Genomic DNA, 13,610 nt, shown 5'->3' on the forward strand with positions numbered 1-13,610 from the left:
TTGTTACTTTGGTCCCAGCTCTCTGCAGGTCATTCACTAGGTCCCCCCGTGTGGTTCTGTGATTTTTGCTCACCGTTCTTGTGATCATTTTGACCCCACGGGGTGAGATCTTGCGTGGAGCCCCAGATCGAGGGAGATTATCAGTGGTCTTGTATGTCTTCCATTTCCTAATAATTGCTCCCACAGTTGATTTCTTCAAACCAAGCTGCTTACCTATTGCAGATTCAGTCTTCCCAGCCTGGTGCAGGTCTACAATTTTGTTTCTGGTGTCCTTTGACAGCTCTTTGGTCTTGGCCATAGTGGAGTTTGGAGTGTGACTGTTTGAGGTTGTGGACAGGTGTCTTTTATACTGATAACAAGTTCAAACAGGTGCCATTAATACAGGTAACGAGTGGAGGACAGAGGAGCCTCTTAAAGAAGAAGTTACAGGTCTGTGAGAGCCAGAAATCTTGCTTGTTTGTAGGTGACCAAATACTTATTTTCCACCATAATTTGCAAATAAATTCATAAAAAATCCTACAATGTGATTTTCTGGATTTTTTTCCCTCAATTTGTCTGTCATAGTTGACGTGTACCTATGATGAAAATTTCAGGCCTCTCTCATCTTTTTAAGTGGGAGAACTTGCACAATTGGTGGCTGACTAAATACTTTTTTCCCCCACTGTAATGCCTCTGTGTGAAAGTCTATGAGGCCATAATGCCTGTGTCTGACGGCAAACACCATGGAAGTCATGATGATGACGGACTGACTGCACATACACATGATACTGTAATACCGTAGGGACTGCACACAATGCCTAGTTACCGAATGGTTACATTCCTCTATGGTTCCGTAGAGTTCTATGGTACATGGCTCAGTCAATTGTAAAGAACACATAGCACCATGCAACCTGAAGATGAGGTGGCTCCTGACTGCACCAGGAGTTTGAAAGGCCTGCTGTACTGTTTTAACATGAAGAGACCCAGTGAGCACAAGATGTTGAAAATATGTATTTTCAACGTCTTTTCAACGTCTTTTTAACGTATATTGCTCATAGGGGATAGTTTGGCATGTTTACGTTTCAGACGAACACGTGACCCCTCACTGTGAGATTGTTTAACATCACTGTTTTAATATAGGCTGAACTTTTTCTGATCTGGAGAAATCTGAATAATCCCAAATTAACTGGCACTTGATAGGGCATACCGGATACGATATCCTGGATAGACCTCTGGCAAGTGTGAAAACAAATGTTTGAGTTAGAAGTGACAGAAAGTTTCATCATCACTACTTTTAGAGCATCGTCTGCAAAGCAACTCAGTAAAATTGTTTTAATACATTGCAGTAGTTTCATTTAAAATAATTTCTGGCAGCATAATGGAAATTCAACCTCAGCAGATTCCATCTTGCCTTATAAGCAAGGTTCTCAAGTCAAGATTGGGCTTTTGTATGTGGGCCTCTGAAATGGAAGGGGGCTGGATGAGGCTGACAGTGTGTTGTGGTTGTCTGTGCGTTAAAGGGTGACATTAAGATGGAGGTACAGTAGTGGTGTGGCGCTCTACTCCTCTGCAGTGTGGGACAGCTGCTTCTCGTACAGGCTGAGGACATGGTGCACAAACTGGTACTGCTCACCCGTCTGGATCATCCCGCCTCTGCCACACACCCGCACACACACACACACACACACACACACACACACACACACACACACACACACACACACACACACACACACACACACACACACAGGTGTCAGGAAAGAGACAAAGACAGACAGGTGTAAAGAAAGACAGGCGGTAGACTGACCTGTCGAGGCGGAGCTGGCAGGTAGTCCTCAGTATGTCGACCACGCCCTCACTCCTCAGCTGTTTACACAGGATGGAGGTGGCAATGAAACAGCCTGTTCGACCAATCCCAGCACTGGGAGAAGGAGGATGAAGAGGAAGAGGAGGAGGATGATAAAGAGGAGGAGGTGGAGGAAGATGATGAAGATGATGATGACGAGGAGGAGGAAGTAGAAGAAGAAGATGAGGAAGATGATGATGAAGAGGAGGAGGTGGAGGAAGATGATGAAGATGATGATGACGAGGAGGAGGAAGTAGAAGAAGAAGATGAGGATGATGATGATGATGAAGAGGAGGAGGAGGAACCATTAATGTATTAGACCTGACCAACCACAGTTTTAGAGCATTTCTGACCTGGCTGAAAGCTATCAGAGCTGCAATGCTGCTGTCTTCTATCTCTAGGGGCACAGATCTTCCAAAAAATCCACTGAGACATCCTCCCTATTGACGGTACTATGTGTGGGTATCATGTCTGTGTTTCCAACTCCACCTGCAGTGAACGATGACAGGGCCGCTGGTGGGCGGAGCTTCCACTCTGGCCTGCTCCACTTCCTGTACCAGCTCCAGGAGGGGCGGGGCTTTGTCCGGTGTCTTCTGGTCAGGCCAGGAGGTGTACCAGTACTGCCTGAGGCTGCGCTCCTCTCCATCACACTGTCACACATACATTAACGCACACGCACACACGCACACACACACAGAAACATGTACATCCAAACTGTTACAGGAGTTAGTTGCTGCAACACCAATGACTGCAGAGCGAGAGGAACTCTGGGTTACTTTTGGTCTGTTTTTCATTGTGTGATTTCATATCATTTTCCAATAGATGTCCTTGTGGCAGCTTACCTATCTGTATGTCTACACTGAGAGGTTCTGTTTAGTGGATGAGAAGTGATCATTCAAAAGGGTCAATGAAAAAACTTCAACTGCATTTTGTCAATTTCACTACCTCCCGAGTGGCGCAGTGGAGGAACCATTTCCTGACACCTGTGTGTGTGTGTGTGTGCGTGAGCACACAATTGGCTCAGCGTCGTCCAGGGTAGGGGAGGGAATGGCCGGCAGGGATGTAGCTCAGTTGGTAGAGCATGGCGTTTGCAACGCCAGGGGTTGTGGGTTCGATTCCCACGGGGGGCCAGTATGAAAAAAATAAAATAATGTATGCACTCACTAACTGTAAGTCGCTCTGGATAAGAGCGTCTGCTAAATTACTAAAATGTTGGTGGCATGAGGTTGGTGGCATCTTAATTGGAGAGAACGGGCTTGTGGTAATGACTGGAGTGGAATGGTATCAAATACATCAAACACATGGTTTCCAGGTGTTTGATGCCATTCCATTTGCTCCATTCCAGCCTCCTGTGGGGTCCTTGGTGTTCTTGGCATTGGTGTATAGATGCATACTGTGGTATTAGTCTCACCTTCAGAGTGAAGACCCTCAGGCTGTAATCGTCCTCCTGGGTTACCGTGACAACTGTGATCAGGATGCCCTCATGGATCACAGAGTCCTCAGGCCAGTACTCCACACATTTCTGTAAGGGGCAACACATAGCCAGAGTTCACATTGGACATTTACCTCTAGTCTATCTCTTTCTCCATTCCTCCCTCCCTCCCTCCCTACCTCGTTCTTCTCCTCTAGGTTAGTGATCATGACGATGATAGGACAGCGTTCCTGCCACGCCATCCTCCAGAAGTCTCCCACCGTGTTGACTGTAGGACCCTGGGTCGCGATGTACGCCCGCTCCTCACCCCCGTATCCCTGTGGACAGCAACACAGAAGTTCTCACAGGACCATGGATGAGAAAACCTGTACACAAGGCCCTAGCCTTTTGGGGGCCCTAAGCGAGATGTGATCAACCCCCCCACCCCTACCTGTAGGTAGTTAGCGTTGATGTAGGTACTGAGGAATTCATCTTTATCTGCTGTCTGTAGGATCACTCTACTGTGTGTATCTGGAAAACACAGGACCACATCACAAGACCCAGACAACTGCCTGTGTGTGTATATGTGTGTTTGTGTGTCTCTGCTTTTATTTGTGAGCGCGTGTGTCCAGTGTCTCTCTCTCTCTGTCTCACACAACCTCTATTCTACGTCCCATTTTTGTGACAGATTCAAAATGGCGGCTGTTTGTAGTGTTTCCACTCACTGGGTAGGATGGTCTTATAGCGGTTCTTCCTCACCAGGCCTGGATAGTTGTACTCCTTTGGGTCCACAAAGTTCATGGGAGTTTCCTGGCAACAGAACAATGGATGTACAGTAGCTTAGTGATGTATGTCCAGGAAATGTTGTCCCTGGTGCATGATTGTGTGCGCTCGTCTTTGTTTGTGGTTTGTGGGTATTACACACACAGTTTAGACCAGGGATTCCCAAAGTCGGTGCACCCAGGTGGGGCCCCAGGACCGAGTTTAGGAAATCTTGGTTTACACTAATAGTGAGTGTGTACATCTACCTTAGAGAGAGAGTGTGTGTGTGATTGTGAGTGTGTAGACCTACCTGGGTCTTAGAGAGAGAGAGTGTGTGTGTAGACCTACCTGGGTCTTAGAGAGAGAGTGTGTGTGTGATTGTGATTGTGATTGTGTAGACCTACCTGGGTCTTAGAGAGAGAGTGTGTGTGTGATTGTGAGTGTGTAGACCTACCTGGGTCTTAGAGAGAGTGTGTGTGTGTGATTGTGTGTGTGTGTGTGTGTGTGTGATTGTGTATCTCAGCCTAAAGGTGTAATACATCCTCTATGGAGCTGGGTATGCTAATGTCTTTCACTGTGTCCGCATCTCACCCAATGTTTATAGTAGCCTCTGGGTGTAGAGTGCTCCTAAATGGGTTTGTGTGTTACTCACATAGAACTCTGCCTGTAGGGCTTGGTCGTCCATAGCGCGAGTGTGGAGCTGGGCAGGATTGAGTGTGTTTGTTCCCTCTCTCAGGTACTCCTTGGCAGTCTGGTCTCTGGGGGAGAGCTGGGCTCCATAGCCATAGGGCTCCGTACAGCCAGGAGAACACATGTCCAGGGTCAGGGACACGTTGGAGCCCCTCCTAACACACACACCCATACCCACACACACACAGGACGGCACTGACACATACACTGTAATCCCCAAGGCATTTTTAACTCAAATACTTCTAGTAAGGTCAACTCATTATTACTTCCAATGTTTATGTGGTACTGACTCAAAACTAAATGAGAAGTCAGTTATGATAACAAATTAACTTTTTCCCCAGCATGCTTTACTGTAGCGTTGAGATTTTGGAATTGTTTTTAATATCTGTGCTTTTGCATGTACATTGAGTGATTCATTGATTATTTTTATGCTACACAAAAATAAAAATAAACAAAGATAAACGAATCCAATCATTTAGTTAGATTTTTTGCACCCGTTACTGAAATGGTTGTTCCAGTTTCTAACCCTGTCTGTCATTATGAATGCAAATTCAGCATCATGCAACTTGTAGATATAGATGCACATTTCTAGTAAATTTCCCACGTTTTCCGGAAATCCTTCAACCAGGATTCTTAGGAAACCTGGCAATTTCAGGAAAGTTAATGGAATTTTGCTAGGCTGTAAAATATGGCCTTATGAGATATGTAATGTCATAAAGAGATTCATTTTAAGATTCGTCTAGGTAAAGGCCACAGGACCGGAAAATGAATGAATGATTTCACTAATACTGCTTTCACATATGATTTACGGTATTTTGCCTGTAAAAAAATGTTTTTATGACCCCTTTACAAACAGGCCCATTTTTACCACATGCTTGCCTTTTATACCTCTCATGCACATGCCTGCATGCCGGTGATGAGTGGTAGTAGTGGTGTGCAGATGTGGGTGGGCATCTATTTTAATAAATCCATTGAATATACTCCATTATTAATTCGTTCATCCAGGTTCTAAGAATCATTATAACACTAATAACGTGTATTTTTAAATGTATAGAATAGCATATTTTGAGTTTAATTATGTTACATCCACACTGTAAAACCGGATAAGTTCTGGCTATTCCAACATTTTGAGGAAACCGATTAAGGAACTTAAATAGCTGAAGTAAGCAGTACTACCTTCATATGAGTAAAACAAATGCAAAAATTTTTGTAAGGTATACTTAAATTTAATGCCCCCACTAAGCCACGCCTCCAATAATTTCCCAGTGTGCCTTGCCTTTTCGATTGAATTGTAAAGTTACCACCCATGACTGTATTTGTTAGTGACAGAGGCATGGTTGTTGAATTCATTTATTTTCTGTCTTGTGTCCTTCACCAAGTTCCTAGGTGAATAGTATACTTGAACCATTACGTATATCATAAGGCCTTATACAGTGGCCTCCAAGTAAGGTTGCAAAATTCCACAAACTTTCCCAAAACTTTTTACTGGAAGCTTCCAACCGGTATTTCTGGAAAACCTGGGAAATTGACCAGAATTTTGCAACCTAACTGTAAATCACATTACGCTGGCTCGCAAAGTGATGTGTAATTCCAATTGGAATTTAGCCAGCGTTAGGCTATCCAACAGTTGACATTTGTATTCACCCACAACCAGCATTCATAATGACTGCCAGAGTTAAGAACAGTGGGAGGAAACTACCTAAGCCATTTAAACTGGAACAACCATTTCAGTAAAACATTTTTTTAATGATTGGATTAGTTTAGAAAAATCTCATATTTTTGTAGCATAACATTTAATCAATCAATCACTCAATGTACATTCAAAATGTACTTGCAGTAGGGCATGCTGGGAAAAAAATAATTTCTTATAATATCTTTCAAGAATGTTGTTGGTGTGACTTCTCATTTAGTTTTGAGACAATACCACATAAACATTTGAAGTAATAATAACTTTTTATTGACTTTGAGTACAACTTACTAGAAGTATTTGAGTAAAAAAAATGCCTTGAAATCAATAGTTCATTATTTTGTTCATTAAACAGACAAGACATACCCCAATCACAGTCGACACACATATACAGTGGGGGATAAAAGTATTTAGTTAGCCACCAATTGTGCAAGTTCTCCCACTTAAAAAGATGAGAGAGGCCTGTAATTTTCATCATAGGGACACGTCAACTGTAGGATTTTTGTAGGATTTTTAATGAATTTATTTGCAAATTATGGTGGAAAATAAGTATTTGGTCAATAACAAAAGTTTCTCAATACTTTGTTATATACCCTTTGTTGGCAATGACACAGGTCAAACGTTTTCTGTAAGTCTTCACAAGGTTTTCACACACTGTTGCTGGTATTTTGGCCCATTCCTCCATGCATATCTCCTCTAGAGCAGTGATGTTTTGGGGCTGTCGCTGGGCAACACAGACTTTCAACTCCCTCCAAAGATTTTCTATGGGGTTGAGATCTGGAGACTGGCTAGGCCACTCCAGGACCTTGAAATGCTTCTTACGAAGCCACTCCTTCGTTGCCCGGGCGGTGTGTTTGGGATCATTGTCATGCTGAAAGACCCAGCCACGTTTCATCTTCAATGCCCTTGCTGATGGAAGGAGGTTTTCACTCAAAATCTCATGATACATGGCCCCATTCATTCTTTCCTTTACACGGATCAGTCGTCCTGGTCCCTTTGCAGAAAAACAGCCCCAAAGCATGATGTTTCCACCCCCATGCTTCACAGTAGGTATGGTGTTCTTTGGATGCAATTCAGCATTCTTTGTCCTCCAAACACGACGAGTTGAGTTTTTACCAAAAAGTTATATTTTGGTTTCATCTGACCATATGACATTCTCCCAATCCTCTTCTGGATCATCCAAATGCACTCTAGCAAACTTCAGACGGGCCTGGACATGTACTGGCTTAAGCAGGGGGACACGTCTGGCACTGCAGGATTTGAGTCCCTGGCGGCGTAGTGTGTTACTGATGGTAGGCTTTGTTACTTTGGTCCCAGCTCTCTGCAGGTCATTCACTAGGTCCCCCCGTGTGGTTCTGTGATTTTTGCTCACCGTTCTTGTGATCATTTTGACCCCACGGGGTGAGATCTTGCATGGAGCCCCAGATCGATGGAGATTATCAGTGGTCTTGTATGTCTTCCATTTCCTAATAATTGCTCCCACAGTTGATTTCATCAAACCAAGCTGCTTACCTATTGCAGATTCAGTCTTCCCAGCCTGGTGCAGGTCTACAATTTTGTTTCTGGTGTCCTTTGACAGCTCTTTGGTCTTGGCCATAGTGGAGTTTGGAGTGTGACTGTTTGAGGTTGTGGACAGGTGTCTTTTATACTGATAACAAGTTCAAACAGGTGCCATTAATACAGGAAACAGGTGGAGGACAGAGGAGCCTCTTAAAGAAGAAGTTACAGGTCTGTGAGAGCCAGAAATCTTGCTTGTTTGTAGGTGACCAAATACTTATTTTCCACCATAATTTGCAAATAAATTCATAAAAAATCCTACAATGTGATTTTCTGGATTTCTTTTTCTCAATTTGTCTGTCATAGTTGACGTGTACCTATGATGAAAATTACAGGCCTCTCTCATCTTTTTAAGTGGGAGAACTTGCACAATTGGTGGCTGACTAAATACTTTTTTCCCCCACTGTATTTTATAGTAAGAATATAATGGAATATAACAAAATAAAATACAAATAATATTTTCCCATACAACTGGTGTCAGTCACCTGTGGAACCGCTGTCCAAAAAACAAAGGTGATATTGTTAAGCAGAGCCCTTGCTATTTTGATCCACATTTCATCTCTTTCCTACCCTCACGCCACTTTGTTGGGCAGCAGGCGTAGGGTCTTACATTGAGAGTGTCTTCATCATGAGGCCCCGTGTAGCTCAGTTTGTAGAGCATGGCGCTTGCAACGCCAGGGTTGTGGGTGGGTTCGATTCCCACGGGGGGCCAGTATGAAAAATGTATGCACTCACTAACTGTAAGTCGCTCTGGTTAAGAGTGTCTGCTAAATGACTAAAATGTAATGATACCGATAGAAAATAATAGCAATCCTATTTTCATCAATATGTGAGTCTCGTGTTCACTACCTCCGTGGGCTTTTGGAGTTGCCTTTATGCGATCAAGCAAAATAATAGGCCTACACTTGATTTAGGCTACATTATTGCATGCTAAATGTTTCTGATCAGTGATAGATTACCAAACAAATAGATGAGCTTTACCACCTACACTTATTTGCCAAGCCAGAAACCAAATTAACCAAATACCCTATACAGAGGGATTCAGTGAATCAGTAAAGTCAGTGAAGTCACAGGCTTTTGGTGGGGAGTAGGCCCAGGCTACTAAGCATCTGTGAGTGAAGAGAAAAATGATCCACTTGTTAAACTATATAACATGCTGGCAACATGTAGTAATAAATGAGCCAACTAGACAAGATGATCATGAGCAGCCCTCACCTTAACTTAGCCAACATTTCCCCAGCATGACTGTAGCCTAACCAATATCCAAAGCAGATTCAGTGAAAACAAAAATCGGACATTGATTGATTTTATTCAAGAGGAGTCCCCACCACACGCTTGTCTCATATCAGCGCAATAGCACTGTCCCAATCAAAATGGTGCTGAAATTATCATCTAGTTGACCACAAGCGGGTAGGCTATTGCTTCAAATTTATTACAACAATTGGATGACTTGGTGAGTTTCAGTAAGAAACTATTTGATACATGCCTTCAATTACATTACCCTACTTTAGTCCAATATTTTGGTCATTCAGTGATATTCATTCCAACAGTAATTCTTTATGGATCCATCCAGTTGTGGTTAAGAAAACAGTTCATGTGGTGGGCTAAGCGAAGACATGGGCGAAGTGACATGCCTCGCAAAGTTTAGAACTGCCAGGAGGATGGTTAATGGCTGCCTACACTATTAGAAAAAAATATGCTAAGTATACCCATACAGGGTTCTTCGGTTTGTCCCCATAGGGGAACCCTTTTCGGTGCTGGGTAGAACCCTTTGCAGAGGGTTATGTAGGGTTCTTCAAAGAACCCCCTGTATATGGTTCTAGCGACAACCCTCTATGAAGGGTTCTGCCTAGAACCCTCTATGAAGGTGAATCCAGGTGAAAGCTATGATCCCTTATTGATGTCAATATTATATTAGGAAGGTGTTCTTAATGTTTTGTACACTCAGTGTATATCATTCCAACAGTAATTATTTGAGGGCCTAGTTATACCAAAACTCAGTGGTGTTAGGAATCTCCTGGTTTACAGGCCACATCAAGCCTGCAAGTCACATTATACTGGCTTGCAAAGTGATATATAATTCCTATTGGAATCCAGCCAGAGTTTGGATATCCAACAAGTGGAATTGTTAATCACCGGCAACCTGCATTGTGAATGACTGCCACGGTAGGGAAGAGCTAATACTGAGACTACCCCTATCATCTAAACTGGGACAACCATCTCAGTAACGGGTGCTATAAATCCAACAGATTGGATTAGTTTAGAAAACTCTTTGTTTAGTATAAAATGAATAAACCAATCAATGTACATGCAAAAACACAGATATTACAGTAAAACAAACAATTCTGAAAAACTCCCTGCAATAGAGCATGCTGGGAAATATTATATATGGTTCTATATAGAACCCTTCTTACCTCCCAAATAATCATCAAAGAACCCTTTCTTCCAAAAACAGTTATTAGGATGTTAAAGGTTCTAGGTATAAACCTTTGACTTACAAAGAATCCTTGTCTTCCAAAAAGGGTTCTTCTGATCAAAACAGTTCTTGGTAGAACCCTATCCCTCCGCAAAGAACCCTTTTGGAACCCTTTTTTCTAAGAGTGTAGCAACCATCAAGAGTTTAAGAGAGAGCCATATATATAGTGTGTGCCAATGCCGCTACGTTTCATACTAAGCCGTAGGCAGAACTTTACCGAAATGATTACTAGGTCATTAGGCGGAAATATAAGTTTCGGCTTTGATACCGGCAATACCTTTCAGATATAAAGAAAAGGCGGAAAAAAGTTGGCGGTATGGTAAAGTTGGGGGGAAAATGTCTTAGTATGAAAGGGATATAACAAATATAGTCATTGGTGGTAACTCTACTGATGTAAGATCTTAATTTGAGTTTGCTACAGCAGGAAAATAATCCTGCAGAAGAGGAAATGTGGATTATAATTAATGGACATTTTTTTGAAGGGGTTGATACATTTTTCTTTAGGGCAAATCAAGTCTGACATTTTAAAGTGGAAATTACAAACTTTAGAAGCCTTTTTAAACCTCGAATACACTACAACAAGGAAAATCCTCAGCAACAAAAGAGTGATAAAATTAAGATCCTACATCTGTACAATTCACTCGAAAAGGCAAGGCACACTGGGAAATTATATTGGAGGGGTGGGTGGCTTAGTGGGGGAGGTACTCAAAATGTTCAAACGGACACAACTCAAATCTGGACCCCCTACAGGGTCACAGTGACAATCAGTTTGAGTAATGACTACAAAATCACTTCAAGTAACTGTACTCAGATATATTAAGTGCAACAGGTTTCCACAAAAGTTATGAGTAATGACAGCACATTGGGGTTTACAGTGTACAAGAAGAATGAACACACAGACACATACAAGAAGAACGTACTGTAATTGTGCACACACACACAGGGGCAGAACAACACACACAAGAAAAACGCATGAACACACACACACACACACACACACACACACACACACACACACACACACACACAGAGACCCCCCCTCTGTAGACCACCTCTCCACCTCCATCTGCCCACTGACCTCTCCTGCAGGCCCACAGGTGTAACAGAGAGGGTGGTTATGTCCCCCTCTGTCCTGGTGTCCAGACCCAGGTCAAAGACAGGTGTCTGGGGTTCAGCTTCTAGGTCCATCAGGTCCTCCTGGGCGTCTGTCCACTCTGACAGGGTGAAGGAAGGCTGGCGACTCACTGACTGACGTCTGTCCCCATGGTCAGTCACCACCGTCGCGGACCACCATGCTTCACCGTACCCCAATTTACACACAATGCGGTAGATCTGGAGACACAGCATCGAAATGCACATTTCAGAAATGTTAAGTGCCGTCTCTAGGTCACAGTAGACCTTGTCCTATGAGCAAAATATGTTGAAAAAGCACTGCAAACACTTGAAGAGAGAAGAGAGCAGCTGTGCCTGGATTTTGAAATATATCTCTACAAGTCCCCGTTTCCGAGACTGGTTACCTGCCTGTCGAGGATAAGTGAAAGGCAGAACCACCTCCTCTCTGTCCCACACGCCAGGACTGAGAGATACAAGAGATCCCCTACTTATGACATCTTATTACTTCTAAATTATTCTAAAACAATTTATGTACGCCATGCCTATGTATTTCAGTGTCTATGACTGCCATGTGGGTATTATAAAACTTCAAAAGTCGTTGAAAATAAGTATTTTTGGTTGAAAAGACGTCTGATAGATTGAAAAGATTTTGGAAAGAATTTGTCAAATTCTTCTAATTGGGAGGTCAGATCATGTGAGAGCCGTGCAGAGTTCATCAGGGTGTGAGAGGTACCTACCATGAAGATAAGGACAGCCATGCCGATGCCTTCAGTGGCCCGAAGGACCCAGTAGCTCTTGGTCTTCTCCATCTCCACCAACACGCACACAGACTGTTCAACACACGCACACACACACGCACACACGCGCATGCACATTCACACACGCATGCACACACACACGCGCACACACACACGCACGCACACACACACAGAGAGAGAGAGAAAGAGAGAGAGGATGTGGGACACATTTTTATTTAACCTTTATTTAACCAGCTTAGTCTCATTGTGATCAAATCTATTTTTCAAGACAAAACAGCAGCATCAACACATCAGTATCAGACAAACAGTCACATGGCATCAGCCAGACATCAGTATCAGACAAACAGTCACATGGCATCAGCCAGACATCAGTATCAGACAAACAGTCACATGGCATCAGCCAGACATCAGTATCAGACAAACAGTCACATGGCATCAGCCAGACATCAGTATCAGACTAACAGTCACATGGCATCAGCCAGACATCAGTATCAGACTAACAGTCACATGGCATCAGCCAGACATCAGTATCAGACAAACAGTCACATGGCATCAGCCAGACATCAGTATCAGACTAACAGTCACATGGCATCAGCCAGACAAAAATCACATCAACACAATAAGCAGCGTGTCACAAGCCAGACAAATATCACAGAGCAATAAGTCAAGCAACAGAGCTTGCAATAAATCGCAGCAATGTAAAGTACAACTTGAGTCTCTATCAGACTTTTCTCTGTATGCCATCACCTTAAAGTCCTGTGTTGTGTTACAATTTCAGTGTACAGGCGTGTCCAGTTACTCACGTCCACTCCAAATACAGGGTTGAATGATAGGAGGAGGCCCAGGTAGAAGTCTAAGAGCTGCAAGGCTTTGTAGAAGGCTGGGAACATCTCGTTACCATCCACCATGAAGAAGACCCAATAACCCTGAGAGGAGGAGAGGAGGGGAGGAGAGGAGGAGAAGAGGAGAAGGGGAGAGGAGAGGAGGAGGGGAGAGAAAAGGAGAGGAGAGGATACATTTTGTGGTAATTTCCCACCTGTCCCTTTTTCCAGCATGAATAAATAATAATTGGACGGTATCCTACAAACAAAAAGGCCAGAATATTTTCTTGTTCATTCAGTTTTCAAAAAAGACAGGACATTTACCATCAGTAGGAAAGTGTCATTTGAAATAAATGTAGATAAAACCAGTAAATACAGTGGGGAAAAAAAGTATTTAGTCAGCCACTAATTGTGCAAGTTCTCCCACTTAAAAAGATGAGAGAGGCCTGTAATTTTCATCATAGGTACACGTCAACTATGACAGACAAAATGAGAAAAAAAAAATCCAGA

General features: G+C 43.0%; 1 protein-coding gene across 1 annotated transcript in view; it reads right to left on the minus strand.

Moving 5' to 3' along the window:
* Window positions 1–645: 645 nt before the first annotated feature.
* The window catches only part of LOC121540701 (tyrosine-protein phosphatase non-receptor type 5), a 27,878-nt gene continuing 14,913 nt past the window's right edge, over window positions 646–13,610 (minus strand). Inside the window, exons 4-14 of the mRNA XM_041849738.2 lie at window positions 13,083–13,205; window positions 12,259–12,351; window positions 11,487–11,740; window positions 4,651–4,843; window positions 3,962–4,046; window positions 3,688–3,767; window positions 3,437–3,574; window positions 3,237–3,347; window positions 2,315–2,475; window positions 1,787–1,900; window positions 646–1,632 (exon numbers count right to left, since the gene is read on the minus strand). Coding sequence (XP_041705672.1) covers window positions 1,539–1,632; window positions 1,787–1,900; window positions 2,315–2,475; window positions 3,237–3,347; window positions 3,437–3,574; window positions 3,688–3,767; window positions 3,962–4,046; window positions 4,651–4,843; window positions 11,487–11,740; window positions 12,259–12,351; window positions 13,083–13,205 — 1,446 coding nt within the window. The 3' untranslated portion in view covers window positions 646–1,538. The remainder of the gene's footprint in view (window positions 1,633–1,786; window positions 1,901–2,314; window positions 2,476–3,236; window positions 3,348–3,436; window positions 3,575–3,687; window positions 3,768–3,961; window positions 4,047–4,650; window positions 4,844–11,486; window positions 11,741–12,258; window positions 12,352–13,082; window positions 13,206–13,610) is intronic.

Source organism: Coregonus clupeaformis, chromosome 26 (genome assembly GCF_020615455.1).
Source record: "Coregonus clupeaformis isolate EN_2021a chromosome 26, ASM2061545v1, whole genome shotgun sequence".
Taxonomy (NCBI): domain Eukaryota; kingdom Metazoa; phylum Chordata; class Actinopteri; order Salmoniformes; family Salmonidae; genus Coregonus; species Coregonus clupeaformis.